Raw genomic sequence first — 25,500 nt, forward strand, 5'->3', positions numbered from 1 at the left:
ATGTCATACAATACAGCACAAGGCAAAACAGCAAACGATAACTATCACAAGAAACAAAAATTAGTATATATAAAGAAGAAGAGATTGATCCTTTATAAAATTTAAAAAAAAAGAATAACATTTACCATCTTAACTTCTTGTGCAACTTTTATCATTTACCCAAAATATATCTATTTTGTGCAAACTGTGGCTTGAGTGCTGTGGTTGCTTGTTGTTTAAAAAGCAAGTTTCTCTATGCAATTCCATTTTTATTTTTATTCTCTGTTAACTAGCCTCCTTCAAAGGACAGACAAGCTAGCAACAGTCAATGACTCTCACCCTCTCCATCTGGATATTTCAGCACTCAGGTCACTAAATGCTCCAGGGTATATAGGATATATTCGAGGTCCTCTACTTGTATTACTGTTGCTAAGAAGAGTAAACATAATAACCATTAAAAACTAATGCAGAGCCAAGCCCTGTCCATACTATGCAGAATGATGAAGCCATGACTATAACCTGGATGACCAATGACTGATTAGTAAGAAAGGCACTGCAAGGGTCAGGCTGAAAGGATGGGACTGAATATCCATTCTTTGTGCTCCCATCTGGGGGGGTAGGGAGTCATGTAAATCTCTGTAATTTCCTCTGAAGTCACATAACAACCAAAACCTCCAGCGAGTTACTCAAGATGATTTAACAAATGTATTTTATTACCAAGCACAAGCTGATTGTTAATAGTGACAAACCTAAAATGGCGATCTCTGGGACACAGTGCCATCTTTCCATTTCCTCCTGAATCACCATTCTTGACCCCCTGCAACCATACATTCACCACTAATAACAACAAATACCATTGTGTTCTTATGAATCCTTCATTAATCTACCATAAGCATACTAAATTTATCATCCCTAAGCTAATTTACCAGCACAGATTTGCACAAAGGCTGCCCATCCTCCTCACAACAGAGAAACTTGAAAATTAATTAATGCAAATGTATAATAACTAAAAAGTCCTTTGGAGACTTGGTTTGTACTGTCAATTATGATGCTGTTTGTTAGCGATGTTATTTATGTCCCATTAGAGGGCATTTGGAGCATCTTTACATATATATATTTTTATATTTTTTATTTTTATTTTTATATATATATATTTTTATACATATATATATATATTTTTATGTTTTCTTACACACATTTTTATTTTAAAATTATTTAAGAATGTTTTATAATATATATAAAAACTGTTTGTACCTACTATAATGGGGTCTTGCTGGGTCGGGTGTGTGTATTTGCTCATGTGCCAGCTATGTTTTGGCTGTTTGGGATGGCAACGCCAGGTTAAACACTTCCTGATCCTTGGTGTTTGTTTAATTAAATGATGAGCATGAGCTTTACCTGCACAGGAAATGATGTCACTTGGCTATGTCTTATCTGCTATAAAGCACCTTGGTGCCTTATTTTTATTGTCTGAGGAAGCTACTGTTTAACAGCTATTAAAATACGTTAATCTGCTTTTTTTGGCATTTTACTAGTGTGAAAATTAATTACAAAAATATCATAATTCCAAAAATCTAATATAGACTATGATTAATTACTTTTGGAAATTTGCATAACTCTGGCATTCCTTACCAAACGACTTTAAATAAAATGCCTCGGTCTATCATCCTGACACCCACATTTAGTGGTGCACTCTTGAACAGCAGAGAAAAGGCACACCTTCCTTTTTCCTTAAACATTTATATGCTTCTCTTCTTAGATTTTTGCACAACCCCTTGTTCCTAAATCAACAATTTCTCACGTCATGTGGCCATCAATTAAGAGCTCATATATCAGACACTGCACACTTATTTATACCTCACATATAAACCATCAAGACTGCATTCAACACATTTACCAAGCTTTGTTGAATTTGATTCTACCAGAAACCAGACTCCTTTCTTCTCTCCTTCTCTTCAGGAAAATATGTTGGCCTGTTTGGCCATCTCCATGAATCTACTTAGTGCAAATTTTTCAAGTACGCCATTATGCATGCCTCAAATTTCTACTCACACCTTCCTACCCTCCTTTCTTGTTCCCTTAACACTCCCTTTTCACTACTTGTTTCTGTATATTTGTGAATGATTCCTTTTATTTGTATATTTGTAAGCATTTGCCGCACCTTGTGTACCTGTTTGTTGTACTCCATATTTTCTGTGTTTGCCTTTGGTCTGGGCTGTGGATGAAAAGGGTCCTTGAACCAATCAAGTTAACAAATGGTAAATACAAAAATAAATAAAGAAATGAAAGATCCAATTTTTTTCCCATTATAGAAGGCCAATACAAAATAAAATGAGCTGTACAATATCCACTAAAATGTATAAGATATCATAAAATGAAAACAGTCAGGTTCATGATAAACATCAGGTTAATAAAACAGTAAAATAATAAACATACATTTTCATGACAATACATTACACTGAAAAACATCATAAATACATTCAAAAGGTATGTGATCAGCAAAGTAATGCTTCAGATTTCAAGCTAGGTTTTAAAGATATTGGTGCATATTTCGGTTTTACAAGTGATAGAATAAGGAATTAAGAGGCATGATTTAAATATATAAGGCTGAATACAAGGCATATCAATGGATAACCAGGATGAATGTAAAATCACATCCTGCTTTAAATGAGATGAGATTAAATGCAACATTATTTATTTTTTTTTTTATAGAAGTTTAGTTACTTTCACAACATTGTATACGTCTTTTGAGATGCAAACCATAAAAAGACTGGGATGATTAGACTGTCTGCTAATTGTCACATTTTACATTTCACACGTTACCTGTTAAAACAAAGAAAATACTATTCTGGCAGCAGAACTTAAATACATCTTAGACATGCTTGTGAAACTGTAGATAATAAACAAAAACACTAAAAAACTAGGAAATCTGAAAGAGTGAAACTTCCCAACAAACACTAACAAAAAAAGTGGTAACTCTATTTTCTAAATAAAACAAACAAAGCACTCTATAACAGCTAAAGGCAGTCCTTGGATAAAATGTGAAAACTGAATAAAAGCCTGGAAAAACCACCACAATGAGAATCACCTCCTCCTTTAATAGAAACAAACAAACAGGTAAACAAATACAATCCAAGATCTCTAGTAAAAGATGAGCACTTTCAGCTCTTCAGCCTTCATCAGATCTAAAATTGAACTCTGTTCACTAGTTTAAAAACATAGTCCCATCCAATCAGATGTTTGTCATTTAGTGACATCATACTGAGTAGGTGTAACACACTTTTTAACATCTTAAAGCTATAGCTCTAGCTGCAAAAACCAGGCCTTCCTAACATTAAAATAAAGTCATGAAGAAAACTTTTAGAAAATTTTGAAGCGTCTGTTTTTAAGCAGAGGCTTCAGTGGTACTATATTGTTTATAATGTTTTTAAACTAGTGAATAGAGCTCATTTTTAGATCTGATGAAGGCTGAAGAGCTGAAAGCGCTCATCTTTTACTAGAGATCTTGGATTGTATTTGTTTACCTGTTTGTTTGTTTCTATTAAAGGAGGAAGTGATTCTCATCGTGGTTTTTCCAGGCTTTTATTCAGTTAACTCTATTTTCTCTCTATACTGCTATGTCTGGACTATCATTTAGATCATAGCTGATGGAATCTAAAGATTATAGTCTACACAAATTTTGTAAAAACCAGAGCAATTTATACTGAGCTACACATGGCAACCCCACCACAGGATACACCATCTGTGCAGCAACTTACCTGCTATGTTTTTACAAATTGTGTTGTTTGAGTTCTGAGTGTCCTTTAGTGAGCAGCAAAGTACTCCATTGACTGCAACGGGACTAAGCATGGTACTCCAGAGGTCATATGTCCCTCGGACAGTGTTTGACAGTTGTGTCTTCCCCTGCTGATCTGTTGTTTCCCCATCACTGTAGTGCCACATAATGATTGTGCCAGGATACCCATCAGAGAACTTACAGAGAGCTGAGAAGATGTCACCCTTCCGTGTAAGGAACAGCCTGCCATTTTTATATGGAGCTATAAAACAAAAGAAAAAAGATGGTTCTTTCACTTTCTGTGTATCAGTTTAATTGGTTGCTGCTATAGTTGAATCTAAGCATACCTATTGTATGTCTTTTGATGATCTCTTAACCACTCATTCTGAAATTTTAGGTAAAAATGGTGATATTAGGCAAATGTTTTAATGGCCAACATTACATCATGAAGACATATTTTTATTCCACTTAGCTCCAATCCAGATCAGTGTTAGACTTCCATCTTCATCCCTCTCACAGATGTTTTTCATCTTCAAGTATTTAATTCAGACCTTCACTTTTACTACATTTACCATTACTCTCATTCTGTTAGTCTCTGTCTTCACAAGTACAAGGCTCTATGTATTTAGAGTTTAGACACCTTAACTACTAGATGATTGAGTTCTAATTAACATTTTTCATATTGATCACTGCTGCAGTAGTCTTATTTATGTAGGTTATATCCTGCCAAGAAGATAATGACCAGCCAGCTTCCAAAGCTTCAGGGCACCTTCCATGCACCCAAATTGTCATGCAGCTCAAGCTGAGATGACTTAAAGATAAGTTTGGGTGCAAAACCCTTCTGGGCTTTATTGCTGCTGAAGAATATGCTCCTCTGAGACATTTAAGGATTGACAGTCAGCTTGTGCTTTTATTTACTTGGCAGATAAGTTCCATTTAGGGAAAAACTTCCATTTTCTAAAATTGTGTTAATGTTTTCTTTCTTTCTTCTTCAGGAAAGTTATTTCAAAGCTAGGATTGTTATTATGTAATGGACTGTCTTGAGACTGCAATGTTCTTGTAAACAGAGCACTTGTTTCTTTCTGTCAGCTTAAAAGTAATGTAAACTAAATGAAATAATATCTTCTGTGGAGAAACTGTGTTAATTTTCCATTGTAACTGCCACAGTGTTTTAAGCTATTTTTTACTGCATTTTCCAGTAAAAAAAAAAACAGAAAACTGACCATGTTTCTACCCGTCCTCAAATTTCTTTGGTTAGGAGTAGTTTACTGGGATTGCAGCAGGGTTTGATTCAGGCTAATGATCCTTCTTATAAAGTAGCGTCTAGTAAAAGAAAGAGGGGTTCGCTTTTCCAGAAGAGATTAAAAATTCTGAATCTGAACAGGAAGATGCAGGCAGCAGTGGCCTTAGGTCAACTGGTGCCCTAGGCAAAAGGGCTCCATGGCACCCCCCCAGCACACTACCCGGTGCCCCCATCCTGGTCTACTATACCAAATAAATACTGGAAAAGTACCCCTGCTAGAGCGGTGCCCTAGGCGGCTACCTAGTTGGCCTACGCCTAAGGTTGGCTATGGATGCAGGGGATGGATTCAGGGTTTTGTTCTCAGATTTCTGATTCTGACTTAGAGTAGATCTCGCATCCTTCTTCTCCATATAGAGGGGTTGTCTTTCTCTAAGACTATTGCTAGAATGCGCAGTGTTTTCAGTGGAAGGACACTGACATATCTCAGTCCCTCAGAAAATATTATGAGATGTTACAGAAGGATTTTCCACAACATACGCCTATTCCTCCTGTCTTATCTGCTTTACTGGATATGTATCTTACTGCTTGCAGTTCTCCTGATAGTCAGACAGCAGTCCCTGAATAGGCAGATAGGATGTATACAGTTCCTCAGTCTTTAAATTTTTGCACACTATTCCCAAACCTGACCCAGCAGCTCTAGCCTTATTTCACTCCACTACTTCTTGGCACATAGTAAATCCCAGTCCTACTCTTTATAATAAGGATGGGAACATTATTGATTTGCATGGGGAAAAAAACAGAGTATTCTGCAACTTTGATTTTCAGTATTTTGAACTGTCAGATTCATATGTTAAAGTTTGTTTTAGCAAATTGCGAAACAATGAGGAATATTTTACCTACAGTTTCTTCTTGTGAAGAGAAGTCTGCTTTTCAAATTCTCCCTTGGATAGACATTTAGTGTTTGGCCCCTCTGCTGCAGAGGTGATCAAAAAGTGTGACAAAAGGGTCAAGATGATCCAAGGAATTTCTATTTGCCAGCCCTCCTTTTCCTAATTATCCAAGGGATTGTCTTTCCCTTCATCCAGTTTTGGCAAAAAAACAAAAAAAAAAAAAAAATAGAATAAACAGTCTGAAAAGAATTCAAGTAAACAGACATTTTAGAAAAATGTCAAGGGCTGACAAAAAGAAATCTCAAACCTCCCAAAATCAAGGAGAGTCCAGAAATGTCCCCTCCAACCCTGGCCCTTTTTCTCTTCCAGAAAGTCTGAATCTCCATTGTTCTCTTTGGCAACAGATATATAACAGGTTCTGAAAATCATTCATCAAGGTTATAGATGGCAGTGGGAGGAAATTCCTCCTTTGTAGGGGGTCATTCTTCATCCTGTAGATCAGACTATTTTGTTTCCTCCTGTTCTTCATCACATGTTGGCCCAAACAGTGCTAGAATTAGTTCCTCCCTCCCAGGTGGAGAAAAAGGTTTTATTCAAGGATGTTCCCAGTGCCAAAGAAAGAACATGATTGGAGACCAGTTCTGGATCTTCCTTTTCTAAACCTGTTTGTGATTATGCCCAGATTCAAAATGTTGGTATTTCACAGCCTGTTGCCTCTTCTTCCTCTTTCAAGTTTCCTGGTAACACTAGACTTAAAAGATGCTTATCATCATACACCTATTTCTCAAGACTTCAGACATTTCTTAAGGTTTTGTGTGTCTGGATCACATTATCAGTTCTTTATTTCACCCTTTGGACTATCAACTCCACTAACAGTGTTCACAAAGTGTCAAGCTCTGTTTATAGCTTATTGCAGGCTACAAGGTATCCACATTTGTTCATATTTAAATGACTTGCTTATCTTTGCAGAGTCTTTTTCGAGGTGTCAGGAATCTCTCACTTGAGTGGAAGATCTCTTGCACAAACTGGGATTCCAAGAGAACATTCAAAAGTCTTTCTTGACTCCCTCACACAAGATTGTGTACTTGGGAAGTCAACTAGATACCTCAGTTCAAAGAGCTTTTCTTCCACAGGAAAAAGCATAGATCTTTAGCTACGTCAATTTCCAAGGTTTTTTACTTAGACTTCTGTCACTGTGAGGGAATACTCAGGATTTTGGGTCTCATGGCTTCTATGATTCTCATGATATCCCTGGTAAGACTCCACATGAGAAGGATACAGTGATATCTGAAATTTCTTTTGTTCCAGCATCAACATTCTTTATGTTTTCATATCCCAGTGCTGGGCTTTGTCAGAAGAGAAATATTTTATTGGAGACAACAGATATCCTTATACCCAAGTCTCCTCTTCTGTCTCTCTGCTACAAAACAGTTAGTCACCACAGATGCTTTGGACTTTGCTTGGAGAGCAGTTTCTGGAGGAATAAAAGTGCAGGGGGTGTGGGACACCAAGAACAGATGCAAGCACATAAATAGCATAAATATCAAGAAGATGTTTGCCCTGATCAAGACACTCAACTTTCTGAATCATCTTTTGTTCCATGGACCTCTTCAAGTGGTTACAGACAATACCACAGTCATGTGGTAAATTAACAAGCAAGGGAAACCAGGTCTTACCCCCTTTTGTGGACTCGACATGTTAGCTTGAGATACAACTTTATAGCACACTCTCACTCTAGAGCCATCTTACGTTCTGTCAGAACAGAACTGTGCAGCAGACAAGTTGAACAGGACCAGGGTAAACACTCACAAAACGAAATTAGAAAAGGGAATATTCCAAGATCTAATGCACCTGTGGATTCCTTTAGTAGACCTCTTAAAATTCCTGTTCTAGGACTCCATACAAGAAGGCTACAGATGCCTTTTCTTTTCTTTGGACAGAAATGTTCCTGAATGCCATTCCATCCTTTTCACTAATTATCCAGGGAATTTCTGAAGATTCAAAAAGAATCCTTGAAGATCATAGTGGTGACTTCCTTCTAGCTCAGGCAACCATGGTTCTCCCTTCTTTTGGAAATGACCAGGGGCAGTTACCACAAGCTTCCACACAGACTAGATTGACTTACATAAGAGCAGGGGTGTTTGGCACAACCTGACATCAATCATATTCAGTTAACTGCCTGGATAATAGGAACGTAATTCCTTTTAGGCATCTGTTTTCTAAGGACATGCAGCAGGTACTAATGGAGACAATAAAGCCTGCTACTAGAAAGCCATATATTAACATATTAGCAAATGGAAAAGGTTTTCTATTAGGTGTAAACAACATTACCAGTACCCATTCAGGGTTAGTTAGTTTCTGGTTTTACAATATTTGCATGAGTTACTATCCTATGGCCTTCCTTATTCCTTTATCAAGTTTCATTAATTGGCCATTTCAGCATGTCTGCCCACGGATACCCCTCTTTTCTCATATCAAAATGTTATTGAATTGGGTTTAACATAGGAGGCCTCCTAGAAAACCACTAGTCCCTCCTTGGGATCTTAACGTTGTGTTAGAGAAGCTCCATGTGAACCAGTTAATCTGCCTGACTTGAAGTCCTTAATATAGAAAACAATTTTACTGATTGCTCTGACCTCTGCAAGAAGGGAATCTGAATTGCAAGCTCTTATGGTGAGTCAACCCTATCTCATTTTCCACAGGGACAGGGTTTACTTGAGAACTAAACTTTTATGCCTAAAGTGGTACCTGAGTTTACTTTAGCCAAACTGTCCATCTCCCTATTTTATTTACTAAACCTAAAAATGAAGGGATAAGGATATCTTGGATGTCCATGGACAATGCAAGTGCTATCTTGACAGAACTAAATCTTTCATATCTTTTGATCAGTTGTTCATTTCTTGTGAAGGTAAGAAGAAGGATTATGTGTAAAAACAGACTGTTTCCAAATGGTTGTCTAATGCTATTAACCTTTGTCATATTGAACATAACAAATCTATTACAGACTGGGTCATTGCTCACTCCATCAGGGCCTTGGTTTCATCTATGGCTTTTTGGAAAGGGTTGGATTCTAGAAGTATTCTAAAAGCTGCTAGATGGTCCTCAAAGCACTATACGTTTGATTCCTTTGCTACATTCAGATCAAGCTTTGCTGGGATAATTCTCCAGGGGTTCCTGGACCCTTTTCTTTTCACCTCCCAAATATATTTAACTATGGGAATCTACCCAAATTGCTAAGGCTATTGCAGCAGTGAATATGAAGAACATAGTACAGTTGTGTACACAGAACTTATCATAGTAGTATATGTTTGAAAGATCATTGCTGCAATAGCTGCTGCCTCCATCCACCCCCCCCTCATTTTTGGTGTATTTATTATGCCAGGATGTAGACATTTAGTTTTTTGTTGTTCCTATCATTGTCCTTTCAGAGCTCATCCTTCCTCTCTCTGCTGGCAGGAAAGCTCTGAAGGGCTTCATATCCAAACTTGTCTTTTAGTCAGCTCAGGTCGAACTGCTTGACAGTCTGGGTGTGTGGAAGGTGCCCTGAAGCTTTGGAAGCTGGTCAGCCATTATATCCTTGGCAGGATATAACCCAAATAACTAAGGCTAATGCAACAGTGATTATTTGAACATCTACTGTTATACTAAGTTCAACTTGTACAACTTTACAGGATAAGCAACTTTTACAACTCTGTGATTGGGCTCTAATTTTTATAAACAACTTTGACCAGTCTGTGGCATTGGCTGTATTTACACTTCTCACAAAAAGCTGACATGATAAATAATTTTAATCTTATAAAATATATATAAGTATCTATCTACATATATATATATATATATATATATATATATATATATATATATTTTTTTTTTTTTTCCAATGACATTTGATAACTTTCATCAGTGGACTGAAACACACTGTCTATTCACACATTTATTCAGCAGGTGGCAGCATTTAGAGTGTTACTGTTTGTACACACCTCACTGGCATAGTTTTACATGCCCTTCTTTGACAAAGAAGCAGAAGGTGGAACGGGAAAATGTACGTGTATATATCACATTAAGTACTGCTTACCATAAATGTCTATGTTGCAGTCATCGTGAGAAACGCTTCCATTGTATGCAACCAGACACTGGTATCGTCCAGCATCAGATAATTTTACACTAGAGAGATGGAGTGAAGCATTGCCATTTTCAATGTCTTTTTTGAATAAGTGCGCCCTGCCTTGGAAGCTTGGATGCTGTGCCTCAACTCGATCTTCACCAAACGTGTATCTGTGGACCAGCTTTTTTACATCTCCTTGGTAGAAGTACCAAACTATTCGGAGTTGGTCTGAATCAGTCCATTTTCTCTTGTTGAATACACAACCTATGATTGCAGTATCTCCAAGCTGGATACGGATAAATGGATGAGGCACTATGACAGATAATGCTAAAATATTGAGAAAACGAAACAAAACATTAGCAGTAAGCACAGATAATCTGATAACATAATTGCATTCAAAGATAGTGAGATAGTATGATGCAAAACATAAAGGAAGTCGGCCACTGTCACATGTACACATCTAAAATTCAAGTATTTTTACTTTGTGTGCAAATATGTTGCTTTTTTATTACATTTCCTATAGTACACTTCATTAAAGGAGATCTGCTCTCTAGCCAAGCTGCCATTTGTATAACTATCTCACAATTCATTGGAGATTATGTCAGCTGAAAGTTACAGCACTACAAAAGTTAACAACTGTAATAGATATTTTAATATAAATTTCATTTCTATGTTCAGTTTGCATATAATTTATAGTCCTCATATTCTGCCAGTTGTTGGTATATTTATACGATTAAAGAAATGCCCACGGATTTCTTGGAAGTTTGATATTTTTATTAAAAAAATCATTATCATTTAGTCATTTAACATTCATAAAGTATATTGTATATTCTGGCAAAAAATATCATCCATATATGGCAATGGCTTTCCAGTGGTGTGAATTCTTCTCATTATAATGTCAGGCTGTCAGGGTTTCCTAGTAAATATCAGCACATCCACTATTTTTTCTTTAACATTTACAATTGTTTTCATTTTGTTTATTATAATTCTGTACTTCTGCTCTTTAGTTTTAAGTAACTCATATCATTGTTTCAGAAATAAGACAACATAATGTGTACATAAAGACACATACACCACATATACATTACTACTGTAACTACAAAATAATTTCATCTTTATAAGCATATGCACTTCCATTTTTGCAAACGTGCAGATTTGCCTCCACCATTTAGAACAGAGAGCCTATAGGAAAGACAACACTGTGTATCAAACCCAAACCAGACCCAGATCGCTTTCAATACACAACATCGCATACAGAACCATCCCTTTCATAGTACTCATTAGGCCAAATACTGTTAACAAACACTTTAGCCATTTTGGTAATAGCTACATTCATTTTATTTGCGCCTTCTCTCCCCTCATCCTCACACAGCTGTGTGCTGCATCCCTACTTCAAAACCAAATTCTGATTTGGGGGCTTTGAACATTAGCTTCTCTCTTAACCTCCCCATGTGTCCTTTGCTGAGTTATTTTATTTTCTTCAACACCATGCATTCATCACTTCTGATCTACAGGGCTTTACAGCATGGCCTGATTATTGTAAAGGATCTTCTCACCCAAGACACTTTTCCTCTTTGTTTCTCATTCCTTCAGTCCTCGCTAACTCTGAACTGCTCTCCAGCTGTATCTACAGCTATTTATCTTCTTCTTCTTACTATTATTGTTATTATCCCTCTAGATATACCTTTACCATCTTGCTAATCACCAGATACCACCGTTACTGGCCTCACCTCTTCTTACTGGCATTGGTTCTGCTTGTTGCTACTCTAGGTTTCAATCCCCCTACTGAATGTTCACCTCTTGGCTCCCATTTCTCACTATCACACTATTGTAACTTAGGTGGTTCCTATTTAGCTGCACCAAGTTTTCTCCATAATATACACATAGCTCATTGTTTATTTCAGCCTTGTATAGAACTGGACCTTATGAGTCTTCACAGACCGGAATTCTGTGTTATGATGCTCTTCTCCTCCTCCTTGGTCCACTGTTACAAATATACATTATTTCAGAATATTAATCTTGGGTATCAGTTTTTAGTTACATGCAATATCATTTAAAACAAAATGTTTTTGTTATGAAACAATAGCTTCACTGTGTGTTTTTTCTTCCTTATATGTGCATAATTAGTTTTTGGGAAGAAGAAATACCTAGGAGGAAGGGAACCATACAGATATATATATATATATATATATATATATATATATATATATATATATATATATGGGTCCCCTTCAGTTGTTTGAACTTTCAAATGTTCGAAACTTACATGGTCGACACCATATGTTCAAACGTTTGAAAGGCCAACAACTGATAGCGGAGATCCCGCTACAGTGCAGGACTGGGAGATTCCCCTTTCCTGCACTATAGTGTGATCTCAGAGTGAGAATAATTAAGTAGCAGGGGGTATGGGGGGTGTTTTACTGTGTTTCCAGGTGGGTGGTGGTTCTATTTCAGGATGTCGGGATTCCGGACTGTCGATCATATGGTGTCAGTCATATGAAAGTCGGCATTCCTGACTGTCGACATTCTGAAGTAGATCCATATATATATATATATATATATATATATATATAGATATAGATATATCAAAACCTGTATGTGTTTTGCAAATAATCTTCCTCTCTGTTTTCAATGTTCAGAGCTAGTTTGTAGCACACAGTAAAATGGAGCAGATACAAGAAGATAAATTTCATAACACACAGTAGAATGACAAAGACGCAGAAAGATAAATTTTGCAGCACACAGTAGAATGGCACAGATGCAAGAAGATAAATTTCGTAACACGCAGTAGAATGACACAGATGCAGAAAGATATATTTTGTAACACACAATAGAATGGCACAGATGCATCAAGAAACATTTAATAACACACAGTAGAATGGCACAGATGTAGGAAGATACATTTTGTAACACACAGTAGAATGGCACAGATGCAGTAAAATACATCTCATAATGCACAGTAGAATGGCACAGGTGCAGAAAATTAAATTTCGTAACACACAGTAGAATGACGCAGATGCAGAAAGATACATTTTGTAACACACAGTAGAATAGCACAGATGCAGGAAAATAAATGCTGTAACACACAGTAGAATGACACAGATGCAGAAGATGCAGAAAAATAACTTTTGTAAGACACAGTAGAATGGTGCAGATGCAGAAAGATACATTTCATAATGCACAGTGGAATGGCACAGGTGCAGAAAGATAAATTTTTTAACATACAGTAGAATGGCACAAATGCAGGAAGATAAATTGTGTAACACACAGATTGGCACAAATGCAGGAAGATAAATTTTGTAACACACAGTAGAATGGCACAGATGCAGAAAGATAAATTTCATAATACACAGTAGAATGGTGCAGGTACAAGAAGATCTTGCAGTGCTTTGAAAGAATGATCATCTTTTGCAGTTGCTCCAATAGTATCCATGTTAACAGGTGCATTTTATACAGATGAATTTAGTTAAATGAGTTGAATTTGAATGAAATAATGCAGCATAATTACCTTGCTATTGGTTTTCATCTTTGGGAGAGATGAAAAAAGAGGTGATAATTAAAAAAGAGAATTGACAGTACAGTCAACCACATGAAATTGTCCCTGCCCAAGCCAGAAGAAGCTGAAAAGAAAACATTGATAAATAGTCCATATGACTCAATGGTTTATCCCAGTTAACAAACATTTATTTATCTTTAGGGTTTATATTGGTATTTATGTTCTTTGTAGGTGGGTAAGTTATCTTTCTCTCACTCAGTCTGCCAACCATCAAGCCTTCATAATGGTCCATGGGCCCATTTACTGCCAGGCATTGAGGATCATCGACCAGGGCAAAATTTGGGATTTGACAGTATTTTTCCGAGAAAAATGGAAATCAGGGTCCCTGGTTATATTTTTTTATGGTTAAATGCATTTAATTGTGTGGTTAAGCTTCCTGGTTTTATTATAGGAACATAATATTCTATTATTATAATCATTACACAGATGAAGCTATCCGTTTCATTGGTGACTTTTGCATACTGATCTGTGTGTGTGCACAATCACAATTTTTCACAGGATTTGTATTAATATATTCGACTAATTGTTTATAGACATTGTGCATAACTTGGTGATGTAATCTTTTCAGAAGGGATTAGCTAGTTATATTTTATTTTTTGTTTAATTTATATGTTTTGTGTTTACATCTAATTAACTGCATGGTTGTATTAACATCTTTATTGTATTGCTCACTTCCTCTGGTTCATTTTGCGTGTCTAAGGCTGGGGGGATTTGTGGTACCACAGTGAATAAAAATGTATACTAATTCAGATGGCTGACTGAATCATGTTGTGTTAGCTTGTTTATTGCAGGAGACAGGCCTAAGGGTTTGGGTTACACTAGATAGTTTTTCAAGCTTGTCTCTTTTTGCTTTGATTGTTTAATAATATGACTGAAAGGGATGGCGTGGTGATTTGACTGCATCATAGTCTATAAACATAGTATTCTGAAGGTTGTAAGAATATGTCCATAACCATGCCTTATGGAATGATAATTATATTATTTCCGATTCTCTCATCCTATTTAATGTACCAGTACCGGAGGTTATACCCAAAACTCAAGTACATATACAATAGTCAATCCTTGCAGTTGCAAGGAAAGTTGTAATAAAAAATTGGAAAACCATGTCTTCTCTCTCTTTTAAAAATGCATTTATTTATTTAGCCAAAGCACTGTGTGAAATAGAACTCTCTAACATAAAGCTCAAAACAGACAAAAAACTTAACACACAAATTAATTACTTGGGAAACATTACACTTATTATTGCAAAAATTTCAATTGATTTCCTGAACGTATACAAATGTTTAACTTTGTTATGGACTCTGTATATACTTTTTTTTAGTTGTGATTGTAAATATGTTACTGTTGTTATCGTTCTTATTAAAAAAAAAAACATTTTTGGAGAAAAAAAAATATGTGCATATTTTAAGAGGAAGTATTTCTTTTTTGTTTCTTGTTGGAACACTTGATGGAGTGACTCACTTATTAATGTGAAATAATTACTGAAATTCTACTGGCTAGCTGGCATGGCTATTCTAACATGTAAATTAGTGAGTGCTGGAATGGAATGGAATGGTGTTCTAATATTGTGCATTTATTTGAGAATGCTCCTTCCATTGACCATCATGTGGGGCGTTGTGCTAGGCTATGAGAATAAATAACTTACAGAAGATTAAATGGAATTTATTTAGACTATGCTACTGATTCATCTGTTTGGAATGGAATTTCATTCAAAGATGGTAATGTTGTAAGGAATCAGCAGAGAAGATTTATAGAGCTAAGTGAAAGTTAATGAATCACAAACATTATTCAATGTTATCTGGACATGCTTTTTACACCATGATGATGGGAGGGCATAACATTTGTTTTCAATTTAAAATACACAAGGATTATCAGTCAGATTTAAATTACTCTATAAATGATATTACATCATTCTTTATTGAGTCACTGATAAATTAGTAGTGAATAATTTCAATGATTTTTTATCAAGGAATATAGAAGGTAATAAGGTTTATTTAAATGTATTAAGCTAAAGAAACTCTGATAGGTTAGCAATATCACCAAATTCAATAAGATAGTTTGTTGTATGATAGATGGACCAGGATGCCTGGGGTTCATGGCACAGATCTTATTTCAGGTCTTATTTCGGTAACTTATGCATTAGTGACAGCCTTTTTTCACTATAATCTCCTTACACAAATGTCAAAGGTTACCGACAATGCTAAAAGCAAGATAGATGAGTGATCCAACATGTGCTGCAAATGTAAGGCTTTAAACACTGAATATTTGATATACTGTGGCCTTATAATATCAGTACAGAACCAGTTTTTTGAGGTGACATCCTGGGCTGTAAACAGTCCTTTGTCCTCCTCAGATCATCCTGATTTTTTTCTTGCTAGACTTGAACAACATGCATACCTCTTTTACTGCTACAGGTATATAATGGATTAGAATTACAGGCAATGTGGCATGTGCTATCTTGTTCAAGTCATGAAATATGGCCTGGAACATATTTTTAAGCAATTTGCCATTTCAAATATAATATATGTTCTTATGTCAAAAAAGCTCAAATATGCAGATCACTTTAAATATTTTTAGACTATTTTTTTCTGTATTGCATATTGCACACTGTTTTGAGTTGAGTTGTCATTTTTAATGACTGTTGCTTTTCTATTACTGCATTTTTTATTAATTGTATGAACTGTTCCAGCAATAATATTCTCTGAAAAACTATTACCTAGATTTCATTAATGACTGGATCATTTTAAGTCTATTGTATAATATTGTTTTATTTGTTAAAATGGTTATTTTACTACACATCATTTTATGAGTGTTTTGCAAGATAGAACCCAGTTCTCTTCAACATGTTTCTTTGGTGATTAACTAAAAACTGATTGCACAAGAATTTTCTTTTCTGTTTCTGAAACACTCAGTAAGGGTGATTAAAAAAAAGGAAAAACATAGAATGTTGCATGTGCAGCAGTTGTCCTCAAGCTGGTATTTTGTTTTCAGAGTAAAGTTTCAAAATAACAGATAGTAAAGTTAATCTGTGGAAGGGCATTAGAAGCAAAGTCTTTTAGTCATCTTAGTTTTTCCTGAATGGGGCAGAATTGCTATTGCCATCTGAAAAACAAATGGGACCTATACAATAAGTACTGTATCATCTGTTATCTATTGAACATTGAACTGACTGCTGAGAAACACAATTAGGTCAGTTGTGTTTTCCTGTTTTAAATCAGATACCTATATTTGCCATAGATGCTAGCTGTACCTTATCTTGGCAATTCTGCAATTGCAGAAACTTAATTCCTAATTTTTTGAAATGTGTGGCTCTAGTTACTTGAATGTTTTGGTTAACAAAATGTCAGTAAATAACGGTATGGTGACATACATTTAGTATGCTAATGACATTATTTAATAGGCCCTCTATTAACATTTATGAAAACAGGCTTATGTACTACTACTGTTGGTGAGAGAAATAAAACATCATTTGATAAATGTTTTTGTTACTGAGCACCTAAATACCGAACACAATTTTTTAAGAACCAGTCACTGATGTGACGAACCAGACACATCACACCTCCTTGAAAAAGTACATGCAGAAATCAAAGTTGCAGAGATATTCCTGCATGAGTGCTTTGTATACCTTTCAACCTCTTTCTGCAAGAAATCTGGACAAATCCTGACACAATGGGGAGACAAAGTCCCAAAAAGAGGGACACATTTTAAATATTGATCTTATAAACTTAGAAAGTTGCTAGAATAACACAATTTGTGTTACCATACATTTTCTGAAGGATACAAAGTCTGATACTCAAATGAGTGTCATTATTTATTGACTTTAATCCTTAAATCATCCCAGTGATTTGTCAAAAATACAATTTTTATGAAGAACAGACCAAAAATATGAGGCAGAAATCTGGACATTCTGCGAAAATCTGTACAGCTGAGAGGTATGCTTGGCACCAAGTAATAAAGAGTGGTGACCTGTTACCTTGGAACCAAGAACCCTACACAAGTAAACAACTCATTATTTTTGCTGTGTTGTGTTTATTTGTATATAAAACATATGCTGATGTTGAGCAGTTACTCATTCTTGTTCGTTTGTGGTGACATCTGCAGGGCTGCAGGTGGAACCACAGTTTGTGACATATTTTAGAGTCAAATCCAAACCAATGGGTGAAAAGGCCACACAGACAAACCACTTAGTGAAAACTACAAGAAAGACTTCACTGTATAATGTCTTAGCATTCCTTAAACCTCCTGTAGTTGAGGCCCATGAGATATATTCAAGTGGCTCATTAAGAACATAATGATATTTGAAATATTTAGTAGTCACCCTAATGTTATGGACATCAGGCTAGCTTTTAAGTTCTATGTTTCTAAAGTACGGCCAAACAATCCACTTAGGGTGTCCTGAGAACCTTAGAAAAAGGGCAAAACATGGCATGCCCACAGCTAGTGAGGTTTAGATTTACTAGGCTGAATGAGTAAGTAGAGACTTAAAAACGGTGAAAGTAAAAAGTCAGAAGCCAAATACCTGAAACACTGATACGTCTTTAAGGGATTATTTGCAAATATCCAATGGGCCTCCACTATGGAATGTTTAGGGTATTAAACAGTAAAGTTGTTTATATTTTGGCATTAGTAACATTGGAGTATTTAGCAGTGTTGTCCAAGACTTACTTTAGCAACAACTGTTTTCTGTATTGTCAAAAGACAGGAATGGTAAAGTAGGCCAACCTAGTCATTAAGGCTTTCTATAAACAGTAGTGTGCAACTTCTGAGTAAAGAAATAAACAGTCAAGATATTTCTGCTACTGATATTATTGCTTTTTTATTGAAAAAGCAAATTCCTGACTAGTATCAGCTTCAGCGACTTGAAAACTGTCCATGACACAGTTGTCAAAGGGACATCAGTGTGAGATATTTTTTATTTACTGGAAGGATCAAAGAAGAGATCTTGGCAGCCCTGGTGGGGTCTAGCATACTGTTGTTCGACTCTGACCATAGCCTTGCAATGGCAATAGATCTGAACTAAAGCATAAGGAAACATAAGATGATGTGAGATTGCAGCTTGTGTTAAAAAGTAAGCTTTAGAAAGCACTGCGATGTATGTGTCTGGCACATACCTCTCAGCCAGAAGACATTGAAAATATGAACAAAGGCCCTTGAAAAGTAGGTATATCCAGTTAAAAATCCACACATCTAATTAGCATAAATTTGAATATCAAATAGCACATAAAACTTCCCACTTCCAGTAGGAATGTGGGATACTATTAAGAACCAGATATTAAAAAAAAACAGGGAGTGACAAAAATAAATATTAAAGAGATACTGTAAAATCTATAGACTTTAATGAACTGTATCACAAAATCCCACCATACAAGGTCATTTATTTTTGATTCAGAAAAGGGCAGATGTAAGATGTCTGTACTCTTTTATTTAAATTTTTGTTGCCATGTTGGTCATGTAGTCTGGCTTTGTGTACTAGACAGCTTTAAAAATCACATGTGATGAGAGGAATTCAGAAAATTCTGTGAAGTAGTAATTGAAGCCTGAAAATAGGGACAAACCTCCAAAAATAGGGACATCCTGTACAGTGGTAAATCTGGCCTAACAACAGGAAAGTTCCTCCAAAATAGAGATGGTTAAGAGGTCTGGTCTGGCAATAGCACAGAAAATTAAGGCTAATTAGTTGTTTCTTGTAGTCCAGAGATTGATTCCTTCAGCCTTTTATTGCTTACTATGCAGCTCTGAGCAAGTCACTTAATAATGTACTCTGTGTGGAAGTACAGATGTAGGGCTGATATAATCAATGGCTTCATGAAGTACATAACTTTATTTATTACCTATGAACTTATATGGATATTACAACAGTGAGAAGAAGGGAGAGGAAATGAGACACTGAGGAGTGTAATCGTGAACATGCATTGCAATACAAAGTGCAGCCGGTAAAGGCAATAAAGAGTAAGACATGAGCGAGAACAGAAACATGAGAAGGAATTATTCGGCTTGCACCAAAATCACATGAGTAATGACACTGAATACGGAGCTTGTGCTGCTAATTAGCTCAGCAGTAAATTGTTCCCTACAGATGTTGAGACTGCAGAGTTTGATAATTTCCCAAAGGCATTTGAATTATAGTGTAGTATGCAAAAAAAATAACAAACACTAGAGGGCTGGCCTGTACAATCCCTCACTCATTTGCAGTGCTTTACGTACTGGTAGCAAAATGAATAATCCAGACAGTACGTGTTATAAATGTAGGAAAACCACAAAACACATTTCATGACACACCTTAAAGCTTTTAGAACTAAGTTTAGAATTCTGCGAAAGAAAGGTGACGTATGCTGATTGTTGCATAAACCCACTTATACAGGTGGAAGGGGTGAACAGAAAAGTAGTAAAACAAATTTTTGATCAAATTCTGAGAAAGCAGATTTTGCACCCATTTTTAATAGCTCTAATATTAGGGCCAACAGAATGAAATTATACTAGTGGTAGTCAAGATGTAGGGAAGTTGTTCAGAATCACTTCTGCCAAAGCAGACACAGCTACACATAAAAGTCAAATACTGATGAAAGCAACAGTTATCCAAATCAAAGAGGAACTTTCAGGTTCCATATCTCATAAGACATATTTCTTTCAATGGGGCAATGGCAGAGTTGTATTACTAGCTTTTAAGAGATGTGGGAGCTTTTCCCTCATAACACTTGATCTATTCTGTGCTTTTTATCAGTACAGTTTCCTTATAATGAAATAGCATTTCTGAGAAAAACTGTCCATCTGGCATGCATCGGTTGTATTCTGATGTCATTATCATTCCTGTATTTACACAGCCATGGTGTTTGGTGCTGAATGATTTGTGACTGTTAGAGCAAATCTATGTAAAAGGAATCATTTTGTGCCACTCAGTTATCAGAGTTATCAGTGAGGGTCCGGGAAGCTCCAGACACCTAAAGTATAGGAGGAGATTGTTGATGTCCATAATGGTTAAGACAGTACCTATCAGGGATGGTAATAAATATAGCAATGCTATAGTTACAGGTTGGATACAGGTGGAGGATACTCATAAATGGCTATATCCTAACCTGGGTGAGAGAGAGAGGGAGAAAATATTTTAAAATGGGATATTGCATTCTATATTTAATTGTAAAATTCTCAGCAACTATGAGCATTACTTAATGAGAAAGTCAGTTATTCTTAGGAACTGGGTGGTACAAGTATCATCGGCTGAAGACTTCCTTGAGTGAGAAGGTGGTAAAGAAATAAGTAGACAGCAGTATCTGATTATGTCCCTGCAAACGTTTTAATGGGCAATGACTTTGAACACAATGAACTATGAATGTGCATGAGAACATGTAGCGAAAAGTGGAGAAAGACCTGTGGGAGCACCATAAAGGTATCACTATTGAAACGTACATTTTCACTAGAGGCTAGAAATTTAGCTCATCAGGTAAAGAGATAATTGACAGTGCCCCCTAAATTATATCCACCAGTAGGAAAATGCAGTAAACTTTCTCGATATGGAAAGATTGAGGTGATAAAGGAGAGAATGTGGTTACTTCAAGAGAACTGTGAGATAGTACCCTCGAATCTCGGCTACAGGTACAGGAATGTTGTGAAATTCTTCTAAAAAAATCATTGGATAAGGTCACAAAGACAGAACTGTATAAGTCATGGCTGTCATATCTTATCTTGACTACATGAGGTAGCTTCAAGAAAGGCTCTGGCTGCTTGAGACCATAAGGAATCAGTACACTTGGAAAACTGGTTATTACTGAGAAAGTACATTTTTCTGGGGATTGAAGGGAAAAGTGAACAACACCTAGAAATCCTAAGAACCTTATTATAAGTTAAGTTGGGCCATATCTCATTAAGTTGTTTTCAAAGTTTGCTGGCAGTAAAATATACCAAAAATATGGAAATCCATCATTATCAGCTTAATATGAAAAATACTAAGGGGGAAGCTGCTGAACTTGTGGACGGTATTTGGCAGCAAGGTATAGAGGAATAAAGCCAGACTATGACCATAATGGTTGGGTTTGACTAGCAACCCAGGTCACTGGAGGAAATGACAAAAAGTTGGAAGAAGGGTGACAAGGTTTACAGTTGCCCACTTCTCTCTCTCTCTCTCTCTCTCTCTCTCTCTCTGGTGGAAACCAGGTATGGGAGCATGTTGGGCACACCAGACATCATACCCTGATGGAAACTGGGACCAATGGTAGAGCTGGCAATAAAAAACAGACTGGAAGACCTGCAGAGGTTGCGTCATTACAAAGACAGTATTGTTCACTCATCCAACTTGCATGCACATCATTCCTGCATTCAATGTGGATACACTTTGAAAATATCTCCTGTCTGTGAACAGCATATATTAAGCTGCAGACTGCACTACTCACTTCCACTTCCCACTCTGTAATTCCCACTGTCAATTTTCATCCTACCAATTATTCCATCGGCCTAGTAGCCCATGATCTTGGGGGTCCACAGAGGACAGGAAAACCCTCAAATTAGGGAGATTACCAGGCAGCAGATGGTCAGTTGCCATAAAAAGGCAAAACGTGAGCGAAGATGGACATAAAACCACAGCTTCTTTGACACTAGGTGTGCTCAATATGTTTTTATTTTCCAAGCATCTTTATTAGATTTTCACATATGACAAAGGCAATCTTACATTTATATAAATGAAAAACGTACAAAATGATACCAGTGTGCAGTTTACATCACAGACACCATTGAAATAACTGTAGTTGCAAACATATATCACTTATAAACCATCCAGTCATTGTCAGTTAAGCATAATATGGCTTATTTAAAGCCTGCCTCTTAAAGCTCCTTCCTGCTCTGCATATATTGTTCCCACAATTCCTATTTTTCCTATGTGGTTTGCTCCTTCCCTTTTCTAAAGATCTCAATTCCAGTTGTTTTATCTCTGTTACTATATTCACTACTTCTAATAAAGTTGGTCTACACTTTGATTTCTATTTTTCAGTAATTGCTTTTTGACAGCCACCATAATTAGACTCAGCAAGGCTTTACTATGTCTAGGCAATTCCGAGTCTGTAGTATAACAACAAAAATCATCTCCCCAGTCAGTTCAATCCACTAGCCCACCATCTCCAACAGAGTGGTCTGCAAAGAATCCGTAATGTCTGCCAGCCTACCACATTCCCAAAAAATATGTTCCCAGCTACCTCTTTTTGCCCGTCACACCTCCAACATTTGCTATCCACCTGAGGAAATTTTCTTTGGAGTCTACCTGGGGTATAGCAATACCTATGTAAACACTTCCAGGCAAAGATCCTAAATCTTCTAGACTTTGTTGCATATTTGGGAGATATAAATATGTCCCCCCATTGTCTCTTTGTGAATTGCTTATCCAATCTCTCTTCCCAATCCTTTCTAAGCTCCTCTGATTGATTCTTATAAGTATCATACAATATTTTATATGCCTTACTAATTATTCCTTTTTTAATGGCAGCTTCTGTTCTAGATTGTATTAAAAACTCTACCAGTGCTGGTCTTTCATTTAGGAACCCCCTATTTCTTTCTCTTTGCCTATACTCTGATATCAATCCTTGATAGAAAAGGCAGTCTCTAACATGCAGTCCAAATAAATTCTTGACCTCGTCCCATTCTATTACCTTTCCCTTATTAGATAAGCTAGATGTGGTTAAAGTTTCTGAAAAAGGCTTGCCAAAGGCTGAACAACCACAAAATCTTTGTTATGATCCGAAGGGAGAGACCTATCCATATGTTGGACAATGGGGGGGATGGTACTGTTTGCTGCCCATCAGAACAAATTGCAACCACTTGACAGGGGACATTTACGACTGCAGATAAAGTAAAGAATGATAATCAGATGCTAGAATGTGATCAGCACTTTGATTCAGGAGAAAACATTGCTAACCTGGAGCTATTGACTCTTAGGTTCGATTCCCAGCTGAGCTGCCTTTTGTGCAAAGTCTGCATATTCTCCCTGTATGTATGTGGGTTTTTTCTGGGTTCTCTGGTTTCCTCCCACAACCCAAAGACATGCTGCTAGGTGAACTGACAGTCTTCTAAACTGTCTTCAGGTGTGTGTGTGTGTGTGTGTGTGTGTGTGTGTGTGTGTGTGTGTGTGTGTGGGTGTGTGTGTGTGTATTAATTCCATGCCTTGTGTCCACGGAGTGCTGACATAAGCCTCACCGTCACCTGACCTTAGATGCGATAACACAGCTATTAGAGACTGAATGAATGAATCGCCACATTAGACAGAAGTGTAAAGTGTACCACGTAAAGTTCTTAAACTTTGTTATAGTAGAGATGATGTGGTACCGCATAGGGATTAACTCAGAAAAGGATACTAAGGAGTAGCCCTTAGTAGCACTCTGGAGCAAAGGTCAGTTAGAAATACCCGTAAATAACATGCAGCTTGGCAAATGTATTGTTTTAAATGGGGTACAGGTTAGTCATCTCCATTGTTAAAAATATATCTTCCATACACTGTATATAATAAAACTTAGCATTTCTGATGGATCATCAGAATTATCCACCTTTACTGCTTGGGAAGGGAAATGAGTCAATGTGTTGTGGGTATTTTTTTTCTCTGCAAATTACACTGAATTAGTTCACGATTTGTTCTTGGGATTGGGAAAGTAGGTATCTAGTAATGTTCTGTGACTGTGTGCTTTACCCTTTGTCTGGATGGGACACTGAGAATTATGGTACATGGCAACTTGTCAAAAACAGTATCTTCAAATGACAAAACTTCAAAAAAATAATATTGACAATATACAACTGCTGATATAAAACAGAATAAAAGTGTGTTTTTACACCGGCACCACACAGCATTGTGACTATACAGTTCCTCCTTGGGGATAAGAGAATACTTCCTAATCCTGAGTACTGACTGATCTTAGGTTTGGTCCACTTAATATCAGTGGTCAAATCAGTCTTGTTTAAATGATAATGCACTTGAAAATAATGCCACAGATGTACCACGACTCTTCCTCAGAACCACTGTCTATTATACAATGGAATTTTACAGTTTCAATACTAGTTCTGAAGATGAAATTAATGTTTTTTTTTCAGAATAAGATTTCAAAAGAGCATTTAGAGTAAAGTCAGACTCTGGTTCAATTCTCAGCTCAGGAAAAACTGCAAAAAACAGTACATTTTAATCACCCTAAAATTTAATTGGAGCAGAGAATTATTTAATATTTAACAGAGGACTGGAATCAAGATGAAAAGTATTATATCAGCCTAAAAACTAATGAGCTTTTAGTGTGAGAAGTATTACTAACAGAGCTTTTCTGTACCTATCTATTTATATATGTTTACCTTATAATATTAGTTTAATTTTTTTAAACAACTTGTGTATGTTGACTTTGCATCAGTTTTATCCTATTTTGTTTACATTGTGTTTTTCATTATTTTTATACTTTGAAATGGTAGCATAACTTTACTAATGATATGAGGTGAAACTAAATCAGTATGTTCCTGCAATTATGTAATACCGCTTGCCTTTGAAAGTAGGCAGGCTGATAATTTTTGTTAATGAGAGGACATTAAATAAAGCAGCTTGAGACATTAACAATTTTGAAATTAGGCAGGCTAATTGTTAGTGTTTTTTCTTTTAATCTAATTTTATTTTTGTTTACCAGAATGGTCCAGCTGGGTTTGCTAAACAAAAAATAAAAACAAACGTTTCCACAGAAGCCCAGGGAGTAAAGCTCCAACATATAACAAATCTGTTAATAAGAGGATATTAAACAAAGTGGATGAACTAATTCCTACTACAGTAGGATCTAGAGTAAAATGTTTATATAGTTCAGCAAAATACTGTCAGTTTAGACAAAGCTTCACAGATAGGATCCAAAGTCAATGATTATATGGTACCAACATTTGTGCTCTTTGTATGGGTCTATAATATTATTTTGACTGCATTTTAACAGGTTGTAAAAATGTATATTGTCTTTTTAGTCA

At 36.2% G+C, this 25,500-nt stretch overlaps 1 protein-coding gene across 4 annotated transcripts in view; it reads right to left on the bottom strand.

The window, feature by feature from the left end:
- The window catches only part of LOC122815438, a 243,515-nt gene that overhangs the window by 114,175 nt on the left and 103,840 nt on the right, over positions 1–25,500 (bottom strand). For all 4 annotated transcript variants that reach the window (XM_044087929.1, XM_044087928.1, XM_044087926.1 and 1 more), the window contains 2 exons: positions 9,963–10,319; positions 3,738–4,016 (listed from right to left, as the gene is read on the bottom strand). In XM_044087929.1, coding sequence (XP_043943864.1) covers positions 3,738–4,016; positions 9,963–10,319 — 636 coding nt within the window. The remainder of the gene's footprint in view (positions 1–3,737; positions 4,017–9,962; positions 10,320–25,500) is intronic.

Source organism: Protopterus annectens, chromosome 11.part0 (assembly GCF_019279795.1).
Source record: "Protopterus annectens isolate FY-2018-M chromosome 11.part0, PAN1.0, whole genome shotgun sequence".
NCBI lineage: Eukaryota > Metazoa > Chordata > Ceratodontiformes > Protopteridae > Protopterus > Protopterus annectens.